The sequence below is a fragment of the Marmota monax genome, unplaced genomic scaffold (genome assembly GCF_021218885.2).
Source record: "Marmota monax isolate L192 unplaced genomic scaffold, Marmota_monax_Labrador192_F-V1.1 WCK01_AAM20220418_F8-fsc00010, whole genome shotgun sequence".
NCBI classification, from domain to species: domain Eukaryota; kingdom Metazoa; phylum Chordata; class Mammalia; order Rodentia; family Sciuridae; genus Marmota; species Marmota monax.
Window position 1 is genome coordinate 18,629,103 of NW_026692321.1, and position 26,063 is coordinate 18,655,165.

Sequence of the window (26,063 nt, forward strand, 5' to 3'; positions counted from 1 at the left end):
ATGTCTGGGGTGGTATCTGGGTCATCTTTGATGTCACTGGGACTCTTCATGGACTCTGATGAAACTTTTGCTCTTGAACCTCTTTCTTGTGCAGCAAGCTGATTCCCACTTTCTCACGGTATCCTGCTCCTAGCTGCAGACATATGCACACATTAACTTGCTTTTCTTCTTAGGAATGGTGGAGACGTGAACCAGAAACTGGCAGTATGTGGTCAGAGCTGTACCTTGCTCTGATGGTAAAGAACAGGTATATCTACCTTATCTGTATTCCATGACTCCCAGGAAGGTTTAACAAGTGAGATACAATCAAAGGAGAGATTTGGCAGAGGGGCCTAAAGTCTTGCCGCAAAACTCATCGCCACTGCTGCCAACACCTGGCCAGGGACAAGGACCTATGCATAGTTGGACTCTTTGGGCTGTTCCATGTTCTCTACCACTTGCAGACTTGGAAAAAATTTATTTTATAAACACTCTATTTGCCTCGTGGCAGGTCTTATTCACAAAGGGCTTCTCGGCCTGACTGAGCTCAATAGAAATTGTAAATATAACTAAGTAGAAAATAGACCTCAAAAAGTTGTGACTTGCCCAAGGTGGCAGTGCAAGGGCCAGGACTAGTATCCCCATTTTATCATTATGCTATTGTCCTTTCATTAGTTTCCCACTGATGGGACAGATCCTATCAAATGGTATTCAGTTTGATTTTATATTAAGGGTTTTAATTCTTAATGAGAATACTTTTTGTTGACAACAAGACATTAAAATGCCTAGGAAATAAGAGTCTTTCCGGAAACAATGCCATTTATTTACCTGAAATTGAACCCAGGAATGCTTTACCACTAAGCTCCATCCCCAGTCCTTTTGATTCTTTATTTTTGAGACAGGAACTCACTAAGTTTCTGAGGCTGACCTTTAACTTGGGATCCTCCTGACTCAGCCAGCCTCCAAGTTGCTGGGCTTACAGGTATGCACCATGACCATGCCTAGTTTCTGTGAGACTTTAATAGTGCTTTTGTATTCCTACGCCAATTATATCCCTCTATACTCCTTTTTCTTTTACAATCTGGGATTGTAAGTGGTGATGGTGAGATTGCTTTAGGTTTCCTCCCTACTGAAAACAGCTACAGAAGACAATTCCTTGCTGGATACAAAGTTATTGATAGCAGGGTGGTTTCACATTCTAGGGGCCAGGGCATCAACAGGAGCTCAAAAATGAATGGCCGACGCCTGTATGGGTGCAATATAGTTTAGTTTACACGTCCGAGGCAGTAGGCTCAGAGTGAACCTGTTATTCTGTACTCTCCATAAGGAAAGGACAATGCCAGTGTCCTTAGCTGTAGTACAGTGCTTGGCTCATAGTAGGCATTTGATTGTATTTGATGAATATGATTTTTAGGAATATTCATTTGATGAATGAATGAGTCAGGAAGTGATGAAGCACAACTTAGTCCAGCTCTTTAAGTCTTCCAGTCTCATGGTGAGACCCCACAATCTCCGCTAGTATGACTGGGACCTTGCGGAGGTCAGGACAGTACTCGCATTCTAACTTCAGGTCGGAGGAATAAAGCCTAAAGCTACGCTATAAAGAGCAAAGGTGGGCGGGGACCGAAGAGCTGCGCGCGCAACCACTCCGACTGCAGGTCAGGTGACTGCTTTTCCCTGGCAACGGCTTGTTCCTAGCAACCAGGAGGCGTCCGGGCGGAGCTGCCAAGGGAAGGCTCCTGCCATGAATCCGAGTCCGTCAGAGTCCATAGGGGTCCTGGATCAGACTGTGGAAGAACGCTTATCCACCCAAAATCTCGAGCCCTCTGTTAATTCTGATAACCCGCAGGAGCGGATCCAGGCCCGGCGCCTCCGCATCGCGGCGCGCCTGGAAGCCCGGAGACGGTGAGCTGGGTCTGGGCTGGTCTTGCCGCCGAGAGCGCAGGGTGCTGGTGCGCCGACCAGACCCAGTGCAGAAGCAGGGGTGGGAGTGTAATCTGAGTGTCAGGGGACCTCGTTCCTTGATGAGTTAGAAAACATACTCCCAGAAGGTTCAGGTGAGTATGGGGCATTAAAACACACAACACACTGTTGTCAAGTCGCAGCTAGAAACTGGGAGCCTGTTGTTTAAGGCAGTAGCACGGAGGATTCAGGGGTCTTCCTTTCCGCCCAGCTTTCCTTCCACAAGTGTTTACTGAGTAGACCTCAGCGATCACTCTGCCATCACTTCTGCTGGTCTCAATTGCTTTGAGAAGATGATGACTTCTCTTATCTGCTGGTCCTTGGACCCAAGGAGTCCAAAGTGGCGGCCAAAACCTGTAGTTCAGTTGGATGCTTGCTCTGTACCTTGGCAAGAGTATGCTTCTTTGGGGACCTGGACTTTGGATCTGCTAGACGCCAGAGTTGTGAAGACAGGAAGCTCAAAGTCCCTACTGAGTCATTAAGAATGATAAGCCGGGTCAGTTGGTTGCCAGACCCATGAGGACAGAATCACATGGAACTCTCTGACTCCCAGTGGTCACTGCATTTGGAGGCTGGGACTCCATTCTGGAGTGTGCCTTGTCTTTCAGCTGGTGCCATCCCCCTATCGGCAGGCTGGCTGATCTGGGATGGTAGGGTATATGATCTGGCAGCCAGTCATGGGCCCATTTCTGCTCCTCTTTTGCACATGAATGGAACCACCTGGCCTAATTATTTATTGTGTAAAAATCCGTGCCTGAGGATCAAGCCCTGCTCAAGCCTCTGGATAGCAGTGCTGGCTAAGGTGACTTTTTGTTCATACAAAATCCATGACTAATTGCAGCTCTTAAAGCTCTGCCCCTTGGGAAGACTTATCATCGATGTATTCCAAGACCATCCTGGAGCGAGGCTGTAATGCAGTTGCTGTCTTTTTTCAGCCTGAACCCACAAATCAAACCAAAAAAATCTATAAACTGAACTCGGGCTATTTCCACTTTTCTTCAACTGATATACACAAGTCTTTCTGAGCAGAGGGAGGAGAACTGGTGCAGCCATGGTAGATGATGTGGGGCTCTGGAAGACCTGTGCATGGAGCCACCGTGTGTCCTTTGGTCCTGCTCAGGATCTGTTTCAGATCTACTATTTCCATCTTAAAATAGCCTGCTCTTGGGTCTTCCAGTCTTCATGTTGTGTGGGATCTGTCATCGAGCTCATGATTTATAGTTACGGATGCCTGCTCACTTGGCATCCCTCCATCAATTGTTCACTCTCTATCAGTGCTCAGGAGCTTCCAGGAGCTGTTTTTAATACACACACACACACACACACACACACAAACACACTACAGAAGGCATGGCTTTACTATAGAATTCTCGGGACTGTGCCACTTGGGACTTGCCATAAATTCTATATGGCATCTTTTCTACCACTAATACCTCCAAACATAGGGGCTGCTGGATCCTCTGGCCCAGGTGGCCTGGCTGCTTGCACTATGGTCTGGACCTGCTGCAAAGCCTTTTCCTGTTCCTGGCACCATTCAAAGCTGGTAGCTTTTTGTGTCAGACTAAAAAGTATTCCTGAGTGTGAATTGTATTGCCACTAGGAACCCAAGGGACCTAATAGGAATCGAGTTTCCTTCTTTGTAGTAGAAGATAAAAGATGCAATATATATATTTTTAAATTTGGTGGGATATTCCAACATGCCACTGACCACTGGATTCCTAAAAACTTTAATGTTGATTCAGATCTCTGAATCTTCATGGGACTTTTCACCTACCTCTTTCTTTTTTTTTTCTTTTTTTTTTGGGGGGGGGTTTGAACTCAGGGGCACTGGACCACTGAGCCACATCCCCAGCTCTATTTTGTATTTTATTTAGAGACAGGGTCTCACTGAGTTGTTTAGCATCTCACTTTTTCTGAGCTGGCTTTGAACATGTGATCCTCCTGTCTCAGCCTCCCTAGCCACCGGGATTACAGGCATGCACCACCACGCCCGGCATCACCTACCTTCTTACCAGACCTGTGGTGTATTGCCATCTCTTGGTCACACTTTTTATGTAAAGGGCTAGATAGTCAGTATTTTAGGCTTCTGAGGTCATATGGTCTCTGTCCCAGTTGCTTAACTCAGGCATGGCTGTATTTCAACAAAATGTTATTTATGGACATTACAATTTGAACTCCATATAATGTTCATATATTACAAAATAGTCTTCTTTCTTCCTTTTTATGTGGTGCTGATGACCGAACACAGTACCTCACACATGCGAGGCAAGTGCTGTACCGCTGAGCCACAACCCCAGCCCCCCAAAATAGTCTTCTTTTTTTTTAAAATATTTATTTCTTAGTATTTGGCGGACACAACATCTTTGTTTGTATGTGGTGCTGAGGATCGAACCCCGGCCGCACACATGGCAGGCCAGCTCGCTACCGCTTGAGCCACATCCCCAGCCCTGGGGGTGGGTTTTGAACATATTAAGAAAGTTGGATTTTATAAGACATTAAAATTGAGAAGTTGGTTAGGCCATTAGATGTGGCTCTGGATTAGAGGTGTCAGCAGCATCGTGATTGTATTTAAAACCACAGGAATTAATTCAGCTACAGTGGGAATGGGGATTAAAGGAAGGAGAGGAGAGCTATAAAGCCCTAAGAAAGTCTGGCATTGCTGGGTGTGGTGGTGCACACCTGTAATTCCAGCAACTCAGAAGGCCGTGGCAGGTAGATCGCAAGTTCAAAGTCAGCCGTAGCAACTTATCGAGGCCCTAAGCAATTTAGCGAGACCTGGTCTCAAAAAGTTTAAAAAAAAAAAAAAAAGAGGATTGGGATGTCGCTCAGCCACAGAGAACCCCTGGGTTCAATCCCTGGCACCAAAAAACAAGCAAACAAATAAACTAACAAAAAATCCGAACAGCACTTAGTTGTTGACAGAAGAGGGCTGACAAAGGAGACTGGGGTGGGAGGTCCCATTGAGGCTGGTGGAAAGACAAGTGAGGTGTAACATGTACCTAACAAACCTAAAACGTGGAGTAGGTGATTCAAAAACACACACCACACACACAGATAATGACAATAGTCTGAAAAGAGAGGCCCACAGTGAACATTTTCTCTTACTGAAGTTTTTTTTTTCTTTGTTTTTTTTTTTTTTTTTTTTCGCAGCACTTATGGATTGAACCCAGGGAGGCTCTATCTTGAACTTTATATATATATAACCAAACCAGTAAAAATTTAAAAAATGAAAATGAAATTTACAGTAAAGAATGAGAAAGAAGTAATGGATTAATACTTTTTAATTACATTAATGTGCTTAAGGGTGGGGAAGGATATAATCATATGAAGGAATGTTTCCAAAAGAATGGATTTTTAAGCTGTAGAAAACAAGTTGCACACAGAATGACAGAATTGAAGTGATTCTGATTTTGTTTCTTTGCCTTTGCAATGATTGTGCTCTTTCTGGCTGTCAAATCCTATTCTGCACAGACAATGGTAACCAAGTGGTTGGGGACAGGCACTTCTGAACCATTTCAAATGTGCTCTGAGTGTGCATGTGCCTTAATTCTCTGAATTAAGGTCCTTATTAAGAAATTAAAATGTACTACAGTGTGGCCTACACATATAATATTAAACCCAACAGTATCTACATCAATCATTTCAAACTTAGCGTAACAGAAGATTTTCAGAAAGTACTATTTTATCACTGGCATTGTTTTGAATTGCTAATGCATGGTGATAATTTTAGTCAGTTGTATTATTTCAAAATTATCCATAGCCAGTGACTCCTTGATTGATTGTGGTGTCCCCTGCTGTAGCTGCCTAGACTTTGTTAGGTCACGGATGTATAGTTTTAAGAAGAAAACTGTTAAAATAATCAAATGTCATATGCAGATAAAGAATAGGAATAATATGCTAAAGTCCTTGAAACTCCCAATCTCTGGGCCTCAGTTGAAGCTTAGAATTCCTGGGAGATGTCATTTCTGTGTAAATATGGCAGATGGAATATATACATCCATAGTGAAGAGAGATCAAACCTCCATTAAGCTGGGTACAGTGGGGCAGGCCTGTAATCCCAGTGACTTGGGAGGCTGAGGCAGGAGGATCCCAAGCCTGAGGCCAGCCTCTGCAACTTAGCAAGACCCTATCTCAAAATACAATAAAAAGGGCTGGGGATGTAGCTCAGTGGTAGAGCACCCCTAAGTTCAATCCTCAGTACTACCACCACCCCAACAAATGCTCCATTAAAATGACACTTAATGGAATTAGGTAAAAAAGACATAAACCCACAAAGTCAAGAACAGAAGACTCAACAGTAACAAAATTTTGGAAGCTAGGAAGCATAAGAATAGGTGGAAAGTGGCCTTGAAGAATCAAGAATATGGAACTATAAGCTGGTCATGAAGAAAGCTGAGAACCCCCTTGGTTTACTTTGTAGTAAGTCTTCCAAAGACTAAGAAATTGGTGGCATCAAATTCATCTGGAAGTGGGGGTGAGAGCACAAAGGAATTGATTGGCAACAGCTCAAGTAGATCATCTGGTGCTGAACCTGTTAAGGTGCCCCTTTCCTTCAGAGTACCTATAGGTGGCCGCCGCCGCCGCCCCCTCCCCCTCCCCCCTCCCCTCCCCCCTCCCCTCCCCCTCCCCCCTCCCCTCCCCCTCCCCTCCCCCCTCCCCCTCCCCTCCCCCTCCCCTCCCCCTCCCCCCTCCCCCCCCCCTCCCCCCTCCCCTCCCCTCCCCCTCCCTCCCCTCCCCCTCCCCCTCCCCTCCCCCTCCCCTCCCCTCCCCTCCCCCCTCCCCTCCCCCTCCCCTCCCCTCCCCCTCCCCCCCCCCTCCCCTCCCCCTCCCCTCCCCCTTCCCCCTCCCCTCCCCCCTCCCCCTCCTCCTCCAAATTGGTATTTTTTTCACAGTACTAAAATTCTTTTTTTCTGCTTTATTCAGCCTTCATATTACAAGGGTCCAAATGATGGAGGATTTAGGTTGAAATTGTACTAAATTGTCTTTGTTTTCTCTAAACTTTGGGGTTCTGTATAAGTGAGGTAATTTTGTACATATAACTAACATAAAACTATCCTTTAGGCAGTTTTTTTTTAAAGAAAAAACAACTCTTTTTTTGGCAATAATAAGGCAATTACTGTAAAGAGAGTGATATATTAAATTGGTGGTATTAATGTCCTTTTCATAAATGAAAGTTACTATTATAATTGTAGCTTTAGATATTTGGTATACTTCAAGATGTGCAAGAAAATGGAGAACATTTTGGAAAATAATAGCAACAAATACATTCAGCAACAGGTAGGTTAATAAGATTCAAGTTTTAAAATTACATCATGTAAGCAACAACAGCTTTATTTAAAAATAGCTTGTAAGCATTATTTTGCCTTTGTGTAGCCTATTCTTTTTAATTTTTTCATATGAAACTATTTATTTTTACTGTGTGTGTGTGTGTGTGTGTGCGCGCGCGCGTGTGTGTGTGTGTATGGTGTGTTGTTTGCAGCATCAGGGATTGAACTCGAGTCCTCAGCCATGCTAGGCAAGTGCTCTACCATTTAGCTACATTCCCAGTCCCCTTTACAGTGTTTTAATTTATTTTGATTTTTTCATTTAGAGTCTTATCATGAGGAGGTAACCAAGATAACTGAAGAAAATCTTTAACATAAAAGGTAGATATCAAAATGCAAGACAAATAAACAAAAGCCCCTGAGAAGAACTTAGGACTATTTTAGGAAGGAAAAAAATAATAGTACCACAAAAAGACTATCTTTAAAATTCCCATAGAAAAAGGAGATTATATGGCAATCATGAAACAAGACTAGTTTGCTACTAAAAAGGAGTATTCAGAGAACACTTCTTGGAAATTAAAAAATGAAAAATAGAAGTTGGAAAATAAAGGTGATGAAATTGCCTAAAGGATAGAGCAAAAAGAAAGAAAAAGATAAAAACTAGTGAAGAAAAAGATTTTTTTTTTTAAGTGGAGGATAGTCCAGGAGATCTAGTGTCTATTTTGAGAAGGAAAGAACAGTAAACAGAGGGAAGGACATTGTCACAGAAAGAATTCAAGACATTTTTCAGAGCTGTAGATCAGAGTTTCCTGAGAGAGGGACTGAGTGACAACTTGTAGCACAGTGGGTGAAAATAGACCCGCCCTAGGGGCTGGGGATGCAGCTCCGTGGCAGAGCATAGGTTTAGTGTGCATGAGGTCCTGGGTTCAATTTCCCAGAACCAAAAACCAAAAATATCCCAAAACTCACACAAACAATTATAACTGACAAGAAAATAGACCTACTCTGAGGATACACCATTGAGAAAGCTCAGAACACTGAGAACAGAGAGAAGAGTCTACTGACTTCCAAAGTGGGAACCAAAACAACCATAACAACAACAACAACAACAACAAAAAAAAAATGAAAAAAATTGGTCACAAAAGGAGTAAGAGACAGAATTACTTCAGTTTCTTGAATAACTGCTGGAAGCAAATATAACTGAAAACAGGAGCAGAGGTCAACGGACCAGCAACGGTCTTTACTAAGCAGCAGTGAAGTGGCACATTTTCAGGGGAGAAAATGGCAACTGGTTACAAGAGGGGTCTGTGTGTTATAGGTCTTACTGAGACTTCACCGTAGCAGAATGTGCAGTGTGGTTTAATCATTGGAGACTGAGGACGGGCCGGCTGGACAGTTAGGAAGCTAGTTGTGCAGATTTAAAAAATCTTACTCAGGAAAACAGTTGTAAAAGCTTGAAACTCGTTGTTACTGGGATGGAAGCCCAGAGCCCCTCTGGGATCACACTGTCATCCTTTTCTCTCTGGGGGCTGTCATTTCCCTTTTCTTGGAGGATGTTATTTTCCATATCCTTCTGCTACACTGGGGGAAAACAACAACAAACACGGAAGGAATATGATTTCCCACCTAGGACTCTCAACCCAGACGAATAATCAATCCAATTCCAATTTTTAGAATTTTGAGAAGGGACTTTGATGAGGAAGTGGGATATTCAAGATGGAAGTTCCTGCCCATGTGGCTGTGGTGAGGAATCAGCTTCCCCATAGAGGATTAAGTAAGTCCTCAGGAGGAGCCCAAGTCTGAGAGCAAAGTCTGCGACAGCTGCTTTAGGGAATAGGCTAGGTCAGTGCTGAACAGTGGAAAGGCAATATTAGCCACATGTGTGATTTTAACTTTTCTAGTAGCTACATTTAAAAAAAAGTAAAAAACAACAGGTGAATTTAAGTTTCCTAGTTTGTTTTATTTCACCTAATACATAAAAATATTATAATTTCAGCATGCAATCAGTATAAACCATATTAGTGAGATATATTGCATTTTTTAATTCAAAGTCCTCAAATCCATCTGGTGTGTATTTTATACTCGTGGCCCGCCCACTTAAAGTGCTTGCTAGTCACATGTGATTAATGGCCACTCTACTGGGTTGCATAATGCTAAGCAGATAAAAGATGAATAAAAGACAGCGATGGGATTTATGTTAAAACTAGATAAGAATTTGTAGCTACTCTGGACTGTATAGTTCTTTTTCTTTTTGAAGCACTGCTCTTTGCTCCAGGAAGTAGCTAAAAGGGATTATTTAGATAGAGTTGGTAATTAATTTTAATTAGTGGCCAAAGTAGAAAGACAAGTGCATTTTGGGGGCGGGGAGATAAGAACACTGTTGGTCTAAAGGCATTATTAGTAGGATGGAGCAAATAGTGTTGTAAGAACAAAGAGAAGGTTCAAGAGGATGGGGAAAGTGACTGAAATAACAGAGAAAAAGGGTTTCAGTTAGATTGGGAGTGGGGGATGGTAACTCTGGTATAACACTGTGTAGGCCGTGCTGGACTTTGAACAATGTGGGTGGAAATGGATGTCAGTGTTAGAAAAGGTCAAGGAAGAATGAGATAAAGGGACACACTTGTTTCACAATGAATATTGGAATCATAAAATGATGGTTTCATTTTCCCTGAGACAGTACGAGGAACCCTCATATTTTCATGTTCTTACTGGCATAATTAGTAATAATTCTTGTGTATATTTCTTTATGTACTTGTGTAAGAGATTTCTGAGAAAATTCTTCAGGTGGAGTTGTTGGGTCAGAGGGAAGACACACATTTTTTAATATGTCTTGCCAAGTTGCCTTTTGGACAGATTGTTCCATGTTTAAATGGTGTGTAAATAATTGTGTAACACTGGCTGCCCCTTTGCAAGTTGTTCTTTGACTTCCTCTCCCTTTGCCCAGTGTTCTAAATTCTAAAGAAAAGCAGAACCTGAATGATTAAGATGTAAACTGATAATCTTTCTTTAGATTTCCAGAACCCAGAACATCTGGTGAACCCAGAACATCAGAATGTATAACACCTCTTATTTTAAAATTCTGTATATCAACTAACACAAAGCATGTAAAAATAGCTGTGATATTTAACTTGCAGAAAAGTCATAAGTTTGTCTAAAGAATTATAGGAACTATCCCCAGAAGGTCAAGGTCAATTTATATGTTCTGGCCAAAGTGGGAACCAAAAACAACCACAACAGAAAAACAAATGGGGTGGTGGTGGGGTGGGGTGGTGGTGCAGGGAGAAGAGGAGATACAGGACACATACCCTGGATGATAAAGACCCCTCCTGACATGAAGTCTATTGCCCTTGTACCTCCTTTTCCTCCTTATAAGAACCCTTTTACATACCTGAGTTCCTTAAGATGGTCCTTTCTTTTTCTTTTTTCCTTGAGGAGGATAATGGTATTACCCTGATTTCCTTCTCACCTCCCAAGTATTGGCTTTTGAGTGGTGAGCAGATGGACCTGGGTCCATTAATGTTGGGCAACCACATTCTTGGGCCATACCTGATATCATCTGTCTTTAAAATAGTTTCTAGTCTGATAGAGAAGTAGTGATTCCTCAAAGGGCTTCAGGTTCTCTGATTATATGTGAAACTGATATTTTCAAATGTCTGTTTGCCATTTGTATTTCACCTGTAAATTGCCTGTTCGTATCCTCTGCTAATTTTTCTTTTTTGGTATTTTGTCTTTTTTGTATTGATTTGAAGGGCCTTCCTTCCTTCCTTCCTTCCTTCCTGGGAATCAAACACAGGGCCTTGTGCATGCTACCTAGGAGTTCTATCACTGATTTCCAACACCTGCCCCAAATTAAATTTACTCTCTCCCTTACTTTATCCTTTCCTTCCTTCTTCCCTCCCTCCCTCCTTTCCTCTCCTCCTCCTCCTTCTTTTTTAAGATGATGCTGGAGATTGAACTCAGGGCCTTTCTATTTTATAGATGGTAAAATTTTGTCAAATATCTTTTACCAAATTATCCCTTAAGAATATGATTTTTAAATTTTAGAAAGTAAAAAAATTATTTAATCTTTTTTTCTCCCTGATTTTGGTTTCATTCAAAGATGGGCTCTCCTTGCTAATAATATACAAACAGTCTCCTATATTTACTTCTAGGGTTTTTATGATTGTGTTTTTTTTACTATTTAAATTTTTATCCAAACAGAATGTATTTTTTGCATGTGGTGTGAAGTACTATGGAACTTTTAAATATAGAATTTAAGTAGTAGAAATAACTTCAGTTTCTCTGCTTTTTTTGGTCACAGGGAGGCGCTTGGAGAGTATATAGATGGGAAGAAGGAGAGTGAGGAAGATCAAAGCAAGAGTTACAAACAGAAAGAAGAAAGCAGATTGGTATGAACTGATGGTAAATGGGTCCTGTTAGTGCCAGAAGAGCGGAGGGCTGTGGTGACAGTGTGTTTCCGTGTTTAACCGGGTGGGGCGGGGGGAATCACATGTTCCATGTTGCTGTCTCTAGGCAGAGCTGCATCGGAGTCATTCCCATTTGGGAGCTCTCTTGATGTTGAGGACCTCAGCTCCTTCTGCCATTCCTTAGGTTGCCTCCATTTGCTCATGACATCATACTTTAGCCCCATATTCCAGCTCGGAGAGGGAAAAAGACAGCAGCAGAAGGTACACCTTTTCCCTTAAGGCACAATTCAGAAGTGGCACATACAACTTTTGCACATATTATCATTGATCAGACCATGTTCTAGCTGCAAGTGAGTCTGGGAAATGTATATTTTGGGAGGTCACATGCCCAGCAAAAATTTGAGCATTCTCTTACTCAAAGAAGAGGGGGAAATGCACTTTAGAGGACAACTACCATTATCTGTCTCGCCTCCTCATCTGAGATTCTTAGAAAGGACCCTGGCAGGGTCAGTGGCTTGGAGATCTGTTGGGAAAAGTGCTGAGATGTACCTATAGTACATGCCCAGAGCATTGGTTGGCTGATCCATACTATGAAGAGAATGAAGTACATTGAGAACTATAGCATTAGTGTTGTAAGCTATAATGTTAGGTCACAAATGTCCTGATGGAAAAGGGTTGCTAAATAGATGGTACCTTTCAAACTCTTGAGGTAGCTGCTGGTTCCTGCTGGAATGGATGGAAGAACTATAGATATTTGTGCAAAATGTTTCTAATTTTCTAAATTATATATATATATATATATATATATATATATATATATATATATATTTTTTTTTTTTTTTTTTTTTTTTTCAGTGCCAGTGATGGAACCCAGGGCTTCACTCCTGTTAGTCAAATGCTGTACCACTAAGCTACATCCATGGCCCTAACCTTCTAAATTCTTTACAAAATGTTCTAACTTTATAAATTCCTATGTCGGTTTTCAGAAATTGTCTAAACTGCTGCTCAGTGGCACTGAATTGGTGACAAATATCCAGGTGGCTGCAGATATCAGAGAGATCCACAGGAGAGTTGAAGAAGAGGAGATAAAGCGCCAGAGGTAGGGAGCCCACTGCTCTGCAGCCTGGTGGATGTGACGATGGTCTCTTTGTGGTTCCCTATTTTCCTCTGAATCATTGGAAAGAGAGGTTGGTTGTCCAGCTTAATAGAATCCCCTTCTTGCCTCTTATGAGTCCCCCTTCCTTTTTCTTTTCCTCCCTCCCTGTCTCTCCCTTCCTCTCTGCCTTCTCCCTCCCTTTCTTTCTTTTTAATATTTATTTTTAGTTATAATTTTAGTTATAGGTGGGCACAATATCTTTATTTTATTATTATGTGGTGCTGAAGATGGAACCCAGTGCCTCACGCATGCTAAGCGAGCGCTCTACCAGATGGCCCCAGCTCGTCTTTCTTTATTTTATTTATTTATTTATTTTTAAATATTTATTTTTTAGTTGGACACAATACCTTTATTTATTTATTTTTATGTGGTCTGAGGATCGAACCCAGGGCCTCGCATGTGCTAGGCAAGTGCTCTACCGCTGAGCCACAGTCCCAGCTCCCTCACTCCCTTTCTTAAGCATTACATTACTGATGTGTGCCAAGCTGTGTGGTTACAAGAGGACCGAAATATGGCCCCTGCTTATGATTGACATGGGAACACCCAACCAGAATTTGTTCTAAATTAAAGGTATGTGCAAAGAGTTATGCAAAGACACATGAGGAGGGCTTTGGATGTCTCTGTAGAGATAGAGGAATTTCCAAGGTAGGGCGACTTTTGGGTTGGGCTGTAAGGGATGAATAGGAGTTTGAGGAATTGAGGTATAGGCGTTTAGGCAGAGGGAACACTTGAGCAGAGGCATAAGGTCACACAATGTGCTTGGGAATGTCATGATAGCCGAGACTGGATGAGGGTAATAGAGAAAAAGAGATGAGGCTGAACATATTGACTGGTCAGTGCTGGGTTTCAGTTGATCAGAATGGCCAGATCCATAAACATCTTGGCTCTACGCTTAGGAACAGAGGGACAAAAGGCACCCATGTCTACCCTTCAGCCTCAAGGGTTATTGATAGTCAGGTTGCTTTGCACACCTATCTTTAAATCTCAGGTTGCCCGAGAGGAGGTGAAGCTACTTAGAATGGTTGTACTTCCTTAGTTTGAACACAGAAGTGGACTGACAGTTGGAACAGAGGTCCTCATTTAACCTCCTACTTTGGATTGTTCTTTAATTAGCTTCCTAAATGCAGTTCCATTACAAGAGCAACCACTTGACCATTTTAGCTCATCTCAACATATACATACACCATTTTTATTTGCTCAGCATAGGTAGTCCCCACATTAGCAACATTTCCAGCTCTACCATATATTGGTGACTTTATTCTTGAAACATCCCACTGCCTGTATGGGCAGTACCAGAAACTGAGTTGGCTGGTCACTAGCAGGGTCAACTTATAAAATACCTTGTGTGTTATGCTAAGGAGTTAGGCTATCCTATGGCTACTGAGGGAAAAATGGAAGGCTTATAAGCTGATTACAAGATCAGTGTGTTTTGGAAAGATGACTGACAGATGTTTGCCCATTTCTTGAGATAATGAAATCAATAAAATTGTGACATATACTATGTGCCCTAGCTTGGAAGCGGGCTGAGATGCAAAACAGAGAGAGAGGGGATCACAGGATGTTTCAAGTTGTGACTCCTGTCCAGAGTGATTTGTGTTCTTGTTTGGAGACACTCATACACCTTTAGTCTGTTTAGATTAGGAGCAAGTCGCAGGCCAGTGTCCTCTAACACCTTCCTTCTTATCCTGTCCTCAGTGTGCTCCATCACAGGGTTTCTTTGGAATTTCTGGAAAGATTTCCCTATTTTCCATTAGTAGTGGCAGAATTTTCTTGTACATTTCACTAGTCATTTACTGGGAAAGGAGTGGCCAGACACTTAGGTCATAATGAAAAATGATAACTTAATTCCCATTTGTTTAGTGATCACCTGTGCTATGTGTCATTTTATTTAATCTCAACAACAGCCATATTGAGGTGGATATTTTCATCATTTCCATTTTACGAATGAGGAAAGTGCGGCAATTAATGTAAGGTTGAGTCAGTTAGTAGGGAGGTCAGGACTTGAACACAAACTGTGTGTCAGAACTATCTGGTATCATATCTTACTAAAATGTATGTGACCAGTTGACTCTTCCCATATATTTGTGTTATGTTTGTGGTGTGTGTGTGTGTGTGTGTGTGTGTGTAGTCTTGGGTGGATCTGTTTTTGTTACATGTCATCAGATCATTTACTTGATCTAAGTTACCATTGAGCATTAAATTTAAATACTTCCTGGGTTTGGTTTGGTTCTGGTGGGCAAGTCTGAGGGCTGTGCCTTGTGCCTGGGCCCTGTATTATAGACTCCAGAGAACCTGTGTGCACTATTGGAAGGCAGCACCTGAGGCTGGTGGCATGTTTGTATTTGTAGACTTGAGAAGCTGGAGAATGAAGTTAAGAACAGCCAGGACAAATTTGATGAAATCACCACCAAGTGGGAGGAGGGCAAGCGGAAGCGCATTCCCAAGGACCTGTGGGAGATACTCAACACTCAGCAGCTACACTGTGCAGAGCTGATAGAGGACAAGAACAAGCTTATCAATGAATTGCAGCAGGCAAGTAGCGGCCACCTCCTGGCCCAGGGGGATCTGGCTGGGGGATTCGCATAGGTCATTGTTCTGCCGTTCCTCAATAGATAAAAGCAAAGGCCTTATTTTACTACTTTGAATGCTGCACAAATCAAGTGACAGTTTCCCCCATATTTTCTTTATTTTTTAATGATATTAACCAAATACCATTAAATTTCACCTTCTTAACTCTTTTTCAGTGTCTGGTTTGGTAGTGTTCATATGTCCATACCATTGACAATCTCCAGACTGTTTTCGTCTTATAATGCTGAAACTCTGTACCCATTAGATTTTAATTCCCTCCCTCTCCTCCCCAGTCCTTGGTAGTTCCCTTTCTAGTTTCTGTTTCTGTGATTTTGGCTACTTCAAGTGGTAGTTTCATATGAATGGAATCAATGGTATATATCTTTTTGTGACTGGCTTATTTTGCTTAGCATAATAATCTTGGGGTTCCTCTATGCTGAACCATGTGACAGAATTTCTTTCTTTTTTTAAAGTCTGCATTATATATATAAAATCTGAGATACAATCAAAAAGAAAAATTTAGGAATCATTGGGCCAGATGAAGGCTCTAAAATACAAGCTTAGGGAATGCACAATTTTTCAATGAAATAGTATCAGAAAAATTTTCAAACCTTATGAATGTGATGGAAATTAAAAAAAAACCAGGCATCTAGGACTCAAAAGATACAAAATCACAATAGATCTTCTCCCAGACATATTATAATGGCATTACCTAATACATAGAATAAGAATAGAATTTTAAAAACTGCAAGAGAAAAATGATTGGTCACATTTAGAGGAAAACCAATCTGGATTTTATGTGATTTCTCAACACATAACCTAATAGCCAAAAATGATTGGAATAATATATAAAAGCTCTGAAAGAAAATGGATGCCAACCAAGATATATTATACCCAGCCAAATTAAGCTTCAGAATTGAAAATGAAATAAAACCTTAATGGTAAAAACCAAATACCATTAAATTTGACCACCTTAATCCTTTTTCAGTATATTCATATCTATCTATCTGTCTATCTATCTATCTATCTTTTGGTATTTGTGAATACCTTTTGGCCATTGTGAATAATATTGCTATTAACCTGGGTGTACACATATCTCTTTGATATTCTGCTTTAAATTTCTTTGGATTTATACCTAGAAGTGGGATTGCTGGATCATTTGGTAGTTCTATTCTTAATATTAGTTTATTTATTTAGGTATCAGGGATTGAACCCAGAGGCACTTAGCCATTGAAGCCCATTCCCAGCCCTTTTTGTATTTTATTTTGAGACAGCGTCTTGCTAAGTTGCTTAGAGCCTCGCTAAATTGCTGAAGCTGGCTTTGAACTTGTGTTCCTCCTGCCTCCCAAGCTCCTGGGATTACAGGTGTGGGCCACTGTGCCTGGCTGTATTTTTAATATTTAAAGATGTCTTTTTACAGTTTTCCATGATGACTGCACAATTGACATTCCCACCAACAGCACATGGGGTTCCCGCTTCTCTGCATCCTTGCCAATACTTATTATATCATGTTGCTTAGATAGTGGCTATATTGATGGGTGAGAGGTGATAGCTCATGATGGTTAGCATTTCACCAGTGATTAGAGATATTGAGCATCTTTTTCAATTTTTGGCCATTTGCATATCTTCTTTGGAGAAATGTCTATTTAAATCCTTTGCCTAATTTTTAATTGTTTTTTTCTTTTACTGAATTGAAGTTCCATGATTTTCCATTATGTTCTCCAATTCTGTAAGTTTCCTTTTTACTCTATTGATTGCTTCTTTTGAAACACAGAAGGTTTTTGGTTTGGAATAGTCCCATTTGTCTAATTTTTATTTTGTTCCCTGTACTTTTGATGTCATATTCAGGAAATCATTGCAAATCCAATGTCCTGAAGCTTTTCCTCTGTTTTCTTTTATGAGTTTAATAGTCTTAGGTCTTATATTTGGATTTTAAATCCATTTTGAGTTAATTTTTATATATGGTATAAGGTAAGGGTTCAATTTCTTTCTTTCTTTTCTTTTTTTGCTGTGAATAGCCAGTATCATAACATTTGTTGAAGGGGCTATTTTTTCTTCCAATTGTGTAGATTTCTTGAAAACAATTTTGCCACATATGCAGGGTTTATTTCTATGCTCTATATTCTGTTCCATTGGTCTGTATGTCTTTCTTTATGTCAGTACCACATTATTTTACTATTGCTCTGTAGAACATTTTAAAATCAGAGAATATGTGATCTCCAATTTTGTACTTTTTAAAGATTGTTTTATCAGAGTTTAAGTCTTTCACCCCCATAATTAAGCTTATTCCTAAGCATTGCATTATTTTTGATATGCATTAAGTGGGCTTTATTTCTTCCTTTTGGATTATTTATTATTAATGTATAGGAATGTGGTTGATTTTTACTTTATATTTTTACACAGGCACATCCACATAGGCATTTGTATACCCTTAGGTATTGTAATACATAACAATGTGTCTGATTTTTGAGGGTTGATTTTGTTCTGCAACTTTGCTAAATTTATTAGTACCAACAGGTTTTTAAAAATCTTTAGGTTGTCTACATATCAGATCATGTTGTCAACTGTGAATAGATATCATTTCAATTCTTTTTTTCCAATTTGGGTGCCTTTTCAAGTGATTAACCTTTTTTGTTTTTTAATATTTTTAATTGTAGATGGACTCAATACCTTTATTTTATTTATGTTTATGTGGTGCTGAGGATCAAAGCCAGTACCTCACATGTGCTAGGCGAGTGCTCTACCACTGAGCTACAACCCCAGCCCAAGTGATTAACTTTTTTAAAAAATATATTTTTAGTTGTAGATATACATAATACCTTTATTTTACTTACTTATTTTTGTGTGGTGCTGAGGATTGGACCTAGTGCCTCCTACACGAAAGACAAGCACTCCACCACTGAGCTACAACCCTAGCCCTCAAGTGATAAACTTTTAACCAGAGGAAAAAGTTTGTAGTGATTTTAGATTTTTTGGCTGGTAGAAAGATGTACTTCTGTAGCAACTGCTGTTTCAAGTTTTATGTTCTTCATTAAGAATGGAACTTACTCTGCAGTAGATATATTCCTGTGTTGGAACTGGGACATTAATTACTTAGCTGGGACACTAGCCTTTCTTATATTCCCACATTGGAACTGGGACATTAATTACTTAGCTGGGACACTAGGCTTTCAGGGAGCTTGTAGGCAGATTTGCGGCAAGTGATAATCAAGGGGTTTGATCCTGGGTTCCTGTGGCGTTGCCCTGAGCTGAGCTGTGCTGTTTCCTAGGCCTTCAAAGGTTCTTCTGAAGCTATTTTTCTTATGGTTTTAATTATGGTGTTTACAGATTAGGATGAGAGGGGACCAACGGGCATGTGCTAGGCACCTCTTGCTCAGTCTCAGTTTGTGACCCACCTTCTACACACTGTCTTCAAGGAATTAAAAGTAAAGGATGACCAGTATGTGAAGGACTTGAAGAAACAGTCAGATGACATCAGTCTGCTTTTGGAGAGGATGGAAGAACAGGTGAAGGACGTAATGAAGTCCTTTCGTCAGGAGCTCTCTGTCATTGAGGTGAGGGGTGTGAGAGGGGCTGCTTTCTGCACTTGGGAGACCCTGCATAGAGCTGGGTCTGTCTTAATGGTCTAAGGAGGGCCCTGGGTGTGTCTGTCCTCTGATTTCTGGATTTCCTTAGTTTATTTGCTCTTTCATTCACTCCTTCATGTAATCATCGAGTGTCTACTGTATGTCAGGTACTCTTCCAGGGGCAGGGGATCAGCCACAAACAAAACAAGTCCCTGGTGGGGCCTGCATTCTACTAGGATATAGCCTGAAGTCCACAAATTACTACATTTATAACTTGATAGATGGTTATAAATGTGACACAAAATAAAATATGACAGGGATGAGGAATGAGGGGGAAGGTTAGTACGCCATAACCATCGACCTACATGAGCCATTTATTTATTTATGACAGTTGGGTGGGGGATGGGGAAAGGGAGTGCCCAATAGGATTCAGGAAGTGACACCTTGAATTTGAATGGACTGAGATGGAGACTTAGATCTTGCCAAGATGGAAGAGAGTCAAGAGGGTGGGGCTTGTGGGTTTTTCAGACCTGCTTCTGCATTCCCAGGCCTTTGTGGGCTGCGTGCTGCCTTTGCTTCACGGAGCCCAGCTGTGGCAATGCGCCAGTCCTGGTCAAGGTTGAATTATAGTCAGAGTTTGCCCAGGATGGACAACCAGAGCCCTGGCTATCCTCCAGTGCCCTGCTCCTGATAAATGACTAAGCTGTGACAATGTTGGTGCATCTCTTCTCTAAATTCATGTGAAATGTAGAATAATTAATGCCCAATTTCCATGCAACTCTTTCTGTTGCCATTTGGCCATGTGAAATGTGGCAAATCTGCATTTGGATAAGACTTCATTTATGTGGTTGGTGACATGGCACTTGTGCAGTCATCTAAAAGCTTATTCTGGTGTGACCTGTCTCACTGAAGCAGATACAAGGACCCTTTCCTTCCCCTCCTGGTTGTAGAAAGCCTTTGAGTTGGAACGACAAGAGCTGCTGACCAGTAATAGGAAGAAGTGGGAGCGGGCACTGCAGACCCACAACTCCAAAGAGGTAAAGGGGTGGCAGGTGGGTGGGAGAATGTCAAGGGCAATCCATGGAGTCTGGTGTGATTTCGACTATGACAGAATTGCTAGCCTTTAGTATCTTGGCAGGATTGCCATGGTGTGCATTCATTTCTGCACTTCATGGTTAAGCAGCCTGGCTTTGTAGGTGGGGCTGTCTCTTGTGTGGGCGAATACCACCTTACAGCTTGCTGTGGTTTCCACAGCCCTGTCACTTCCTCCTTGGGTATCTACCCCAGCCATGGATATATGTGACCCAAAAAGGTGTTTTAAGACACATTTTAAAAGGGCATGGGATTATCACTTTATTTCAGAGATGTAAAGAACAATGAAGTGTCTTGACCAAGACCTAGGGGATGTTTTAGAAATATAAACATCTGACAATGATTGTTATTTAATCTCTTGGTGGAGTATTCCTCTTGGAGCTTCTGGAGAAGGGTCTCATAAAGCATGACAACCATGGATCTAAGAGTTAAAGCCTTGGGGCCTTAGGGTTTCTGAACCAGCAGACTTCCCTAGCCGTGGAACTTCCACACCGTCCGCTGTGCAGGCTTGAGTTGGGGCAAAGAGGGTTCCTAACTTTCTCCTCATATCCTTGTGCCTTTAGCTAGAGTATCTCATCAACCGCATTAAGAGAGTGGAGGACTACGAGAAGCAGCTGAACAAGCAGCGGATCTGGGACTGTGAAGAGTACAACATAATCAAGATCAAGCTGGAGCAGGATGTGCAGGTACGGCAGCTCGCCTCGCCAGCAGGCTCAGCGGTACAGATGTTGAGTGCCTGTGAGTGTCTCATCTTCAGCAACTTCCACAGTGTTCCAGAGGCAGCCCAGGCACCAAATATTTATTAATTATCTGCTTTATTTTAAATGATCATGTCCAAAGTTGCTCATGGCCAGGATATATGTGGAAGAACATTGCCTTCTCCCTTCTTTCTTTTCTTCCTTCCTTCTTTCCCCCTCCCTCCCTCCCTCCCTCCCTCCCTCCCTTCCTTCCTTCCTTCCTTCCTTCCTCCCAGGGCTGGGGATCAAACTTGTTTGATCCAGGGCCTTGTTCTTGCTAGGCAAGAACAAGGAAGAAGTGGGATCGGGCACTGCAGACCCACAACTCCAAAGAGGTAAAGGGGTGGCAGGTGGGTGGGAGAATGTTAAGGGCAACCCATGGAGTTGCTCTACCACCAAGTTACAACCCCCCAGCCCAGAGGAACATTTTTTAGAAGAAACCAGGGGAGAACTGCCAAGATGCTACCAGGGTCTGGAAACATGGCACGTGAGGAAGCACTGAGAATTGTGCATTTGAGCCTGGGAAAGGGAAGGAGTCCCTGGGGGAAGTCAGCTGTGTAGAAGGCCAAAGCCTATTGCTCCTGATACCAAAACTGTCTAATGGTGTCTCCCCCACTCAAGGCACTTAATGCATAGTATTGATTTCTTAGTGGAGCATTCCTCTTGGAGTTTATGGAGTTAGAGTCTCATAAAGTATTATAATCCTGCATCTAAGAGCCTTGGGGCTTCGGGGCTTCTGAAAACCACCTCATGATAATGCAAAAGGAGAAACCACTAATAACATTTTATACGTGGGGAAACTGAGCTCAGAGACAAGTGTTCATAACTAGTACATGGTAATTCATACCCATTTATTTCCTTCCCATCATGCCACAAAGCCTGTGACTGATATTAAAAATGACAGTAAAGCAAATTCTGACTCTTCAGAAAGAACCTTCTAACAGAACTATCCAATATGGAAAAGGGTATTCTATAAGACAGGATCCTTTTTCTCATTATGTATTCTCAGGCCAAATGACCATATCTGTCTTCAGTGCTGAAGAAGAATTCCTGCTGAAGGAGATTAGACTTTTTAGTTTCCAAAGCACTTTATAAGCCTTGGATTCTATGTTTCAAAATCAATTTAAAAAATGCTTCTCTGATTGTATTTAGATGTTATACAACTGAATCTTAATATTTGTATTAGTCAGGGTTCTCTAGAGGAATAGAACTAACAGGATGTACATATATTTATCATAGAAACTCTCAGCTATACTTTGAATTGAAATTCAATTTAAATGTCATTGATTTTTGGTAAGAAGATTTGACTGTAGCTCAATGTCAAATTTGCTCTTCTCAACTAACTCATAGCACTCTAAGATGTGGAAATAAAATTTTTATAAGCCACAAAACATGAAAATCTAATACATAGATTTATTTGGTTTGATGGGTAAAGTATAAAAAGTAAAAAAAAAAAAAAAAAGCTGGGCACAGTGGCACATGCCTGTAATCTCAGCAGCTTGGGAGGCTGAGGCAGGAGGATCACGAGTTCAAAGCCAGCCTCGTGCTAAGCAACTCAGTGAGACCCTGTCTCTAAATAAAATACAAAATAGGGCTGGGAATGTGGCTCAGTGGTGGAGTGCCCTTGAGTTCAATCCCTGGTACCCTCCCCACCAAAAAAAAAAAAAATCTATCTATCTATCTATATCTATCTATCTATCTATCTATCTATCTATACTTTCAAGTGAAAGTAAAGGCCATGTTATTAATGACTAAAGCAAAGGGAAGTGTGTGCACTTGCCCCAGAGAAGGATCCTACCACTCCTTCCCGCCAGTCCCAGAGAATCCTGCTAGAAACAATTAGTTTAATTCTTGATGCAGAAAACAAATGCTTCTATTTTTAGCTCTTTCATACGTATTTAAAATTATGGAATGACCTAGTTCACGTCTAGGAGCTTTTCTCTTTAATACCAGAATATTAACCAGAAAATTAAATATTATATATTGAACAAATATTTTTAACTTATATTATGTAAAGCTCAGAGATAAACAAGATGAAGTTCCCTGCCCTCAGAGAATTGTCATCCACTGAGTAAGAAAGCAAGCTGCATAAATGGTGCAGAAAAGAGAAAGCAAGAATGTGGGCTGGAGATGAAATTGCCTGTTGTGTGGTTACAGGTTGGGATCCTGGGGTCCCCTTCATAGGGTCCAGAGGGATCTTTAGATTCAGCTGAGAAGGCAGAGAGAAAGCCTGTTTCACATGTTCTGTTGGAACTGTGGGGTGGTGATGGCAGCCCTTTACTGAGCTGTGGGCAGGAGATGGCACTGCCCCAGAGCCACTGCCCCAGGAGAAGCAGAGAAGGTGTGACCAACATCTGTGTTCCCTTTCCTAGGGAGGCAGATCTGTGGCAGGTTAATTTGCCATCTCTATCAAGAATTCATGGGCTGGGGATGTGACTCAAGCGGTAGCGCGCTCGCCTGGCATGCGTGCGGCCCGGGTTCGATCCTCAGCACCACATACAGACAAAGATGTTGTGTCCGCCGATAACTAAAAAATAAATATTAAAAAATTCTCTCTCTCTCTCTTAAAAAAAATTCACAGAAAAACCTAAAGTCATGTTTGTCTATTAATCTTGGGAATTTAAAGTGCAACTTTGCAAAATATCTTTGGATAATTGGATAATCTGTATTCAATATGTGATGATAAAGGATGACTATTTGCCTGAGATAATTAACAATAGAGTCATTAGTATTGAAATTATCATGAGCTTAAGGTGTACACTATATAGACTGTGTCCTGAGGGACATGGGCTGTTACTAGCTTGACCACATGTTATTAACTCTTAAGTGACATCAGCGATGTGGAGCCAGCATAGATTTGCCTGATACAGAGGTTTGGTGAGAGGGTGAGCCTGTGCATGTCCCCTCAGAATGCTCTCTAGCTAAGAATAGGAGCAAATGTGTGCCATGAGAGGGAGTAGAAATGGCTAATAAATATTTAAATACACATGCAAGCAAAGAAATGTAAATTTAAAAAAGTAGGTGACAGTTTCCCCTCCCCCCCCTTTTTTGCTTAAAAAGTTAGCACAGAATTACGCTATTTTAGACCACAAGGAAATTACGTGACCAAATTCTTCTAGCTCAGAGTTTTCACAAAGCTGACAAAAAAGCAATACCTGTGATTTATTTTCTTTCAAAATATCTAGTCTCTAGGCATTAAAGAGGTTGCCAGTGTATGAGAAAAGTAGAGTCAGTAAAGTAACACATTTTGTACCCTTTGTTTGTATACTTTGTAACTCTGCCAATATGTCTGAAAGGGACTTTTGGAGTGAAATTGTAGCATCACCTATGAGTGACACACATGCCTATATCACATGTGATGTAGGATAAACAAGTAGAAGAAATGAAGGACTCCAGGCCAGAATGATCCTAGTTAGAAGTCACTTTCTGATAACCATTGTCACATGTGTGTAGTTTATTCAACACTACTATGGACATAGTGGACAAATTTAAGTCCTAATTTGAAACATCTAGTTTTTCTAGATGTTTAGAAGTGCACAAAGTATGTTAAAAGTAAAGGTAGGAAATACAACATTTTGTAGACATATTTTTGTTAAAATTCATAATGAAATAACTGTCTTTTGGAAAAGGAATGGTCAAAACACTTCTCTGAGCAATACATATTATATTTGTGCTGTTCAGGGAGGAAGAAGGAAAAGAAAATGCAAAGGGCTTTATACCAATGTAAATTCTGTGAAGCAAGATTGACCATTGCCCCTTAGATCTGTGAGTTTTGTTTTACTAGGCTGTGTAAATAGTGCATATAAAGACAAGTGAGTCTTAATTGACATCTAGTCTATCTAGATGTTAGGGAGGTTGCCAGTGTATGACAAAAGTTGAGTTAGTGAGCTAACGCATTGAGTACACTGGGTGTTAAAATTCATAGGAAAAACTGTTCTTAAAACACTTAGGAAGTGAAATTGTTAAAGTCATCTCTAAGCTTTACAGATGCATATATCTGAACCCTGGGTTGATAAGAGATGAGAAGGGGAAGGTTTCTAGGCCAGAATGTTCCTGTTTGGAAGACACTTTCAAATTCTAGCCTTTGAAAAGTTTTTTTTTTTTTTTCTTTTTTGCTTCAAAGTCTAGTCTTTGTTAAGTAAGTGTGTGCAGTTTATTCAGTGCTCCAGTACGTATAGTTGGAAACTTAAGTCCTTGTTGGAAACATCTCGTCTTTCTAGATATTTAAAAGTGCACAACACATGGTAAAAGTAGAGGGTTGATGTAATGCCCTTTAAAGTATTTTTCATGACTACATAGGAATGGTTGTGATTTAGGGGAATGGCACTGCTGAACTTAATGTCTTTTTTTTTTTTTTGGTTGTTTATGGATTCAATGCCATTATTTTATTTATTCATTTTTTATGTGGTTCTGAGAGTTGAACCCAGTGCCTCACACAATAGGCTCTGAACTTGATGTCTTGAAGGTTTGCTGGGTGCTGGGTGGGGGAAGGAGAAAGCATGCATAGAGAAGCACTCTGTGCCCTTAGATTAGTTCAGATGGCCTAGCTATTGTTATATGTACATTTTAGTTAATATTGCGGGGTATTAAAGGAGAATGCACAAAGTTTGTTAGAAGTAGCAAATAACCCATACATCAATATCTTTTTGTTGGTTTTAGGAAGAACTGTCTTCTGGTAATGACCTTTGTTAATCTATCTCTTGGTGCTAGATGCAGTCCTGAATTTAGTCACTCGAATGATGAAGAGGGAGAAGAGGAAGGGTGAGGGGAAGTACTCCTTGCTAGTATCTCGTATCTGGAAGACAGTTTTAGAATATAACCAAAGATCGCTGTGTGCAATTTTAGTAAAGTATTTGTGTTTATTTTGCACAAAGTTTATGCTTTATCTCACAATGTATAAGCTTTCTGGATGTCCCGAGGTGACAGTGTATCATAAAAAGTAGAGCTAGTGCATTAGCCAATATCTTTTTGTTATATTTGATAGAAAAGATGCATCTTAGACATGGAATTGTTTATCTCTGGGCAGGCCTATCAGGACTTGTTCCTTAGGCTGCTGAGGAGGGCAGAAGGAAGGATGCAGGGAGAGATGGGAGCAAGTGCTCAAGGATTTACATTTGATGTGAGTCTTGAGGCATGTGCATCTTCTGGCTATACTATAGGAATACTTTAATTCACTGGGAACATGCTTTCTTGCTAATATTTTATTTATTTATTTTAAATTTTTTTTTTAATATTTATCTTTTAATGATCGGCGGACACAACATCTTTGTATGTGGTGCTGAGGATCGAACCCGGGCCACACGCATGCCAGGCGAGCGCGCTACCACTTGAGC

General features: G+C 41.0%; 1 protein-coding gene across 3 annotated transcripts in view; it reads left to right on the forward strand.

Moving 5' to 3' along the window:
• Positions 1 to 1,665: 1,665 nt before the first annotated feature.
• Positions 1,666 to 26,063, forward strand: part of Drc1 (dynein regulatory complex subunit 1) — a 41,665-nt gene continuing 17,267 nt past the window's right edge. Inside the window, exons 1-7 of one of the 3 annotated variants that reach the window (XM_046441422.2) lie at positions 1,666 to 1,884; positions 11,506 to 11,593; positions 12,598 to 12,710; positions 15,116 to 15,299; positions 18,752 to 18,889; positions 19,852 to 19,938; positions 20,557 to 20,679. In XM_046441422.2, coding sequence (XP_046297378.1) covers positions 1,724 to 1,884; positions 11,506 to 11,593; positions 12,598 to 12,710; positions 15,116 to 15,299; positions 18,752 to 18,889; positions 19,852 to 19,938; positions 20,557 to 20,679 — 894 coding nt within the window. In that variant the 5' untranslated portion in view covers positions 1,666 to 1,723. Of the gene's footprint in view, positions 1,885 to 11,505; positions 11,594 to 11,679; positions 11,873 to 12,597; positions 12,711 to 15,115; positions 15,300 to 18,751; positions 18,890 to 19,851; positions 19,939 to 20,556; positions 20,680 to 26,063 lie in introns of those variants that run through there. The other 2 variants (XM_046441421.2, XM_046441424.2) reach the window with 2 other exon arrangements.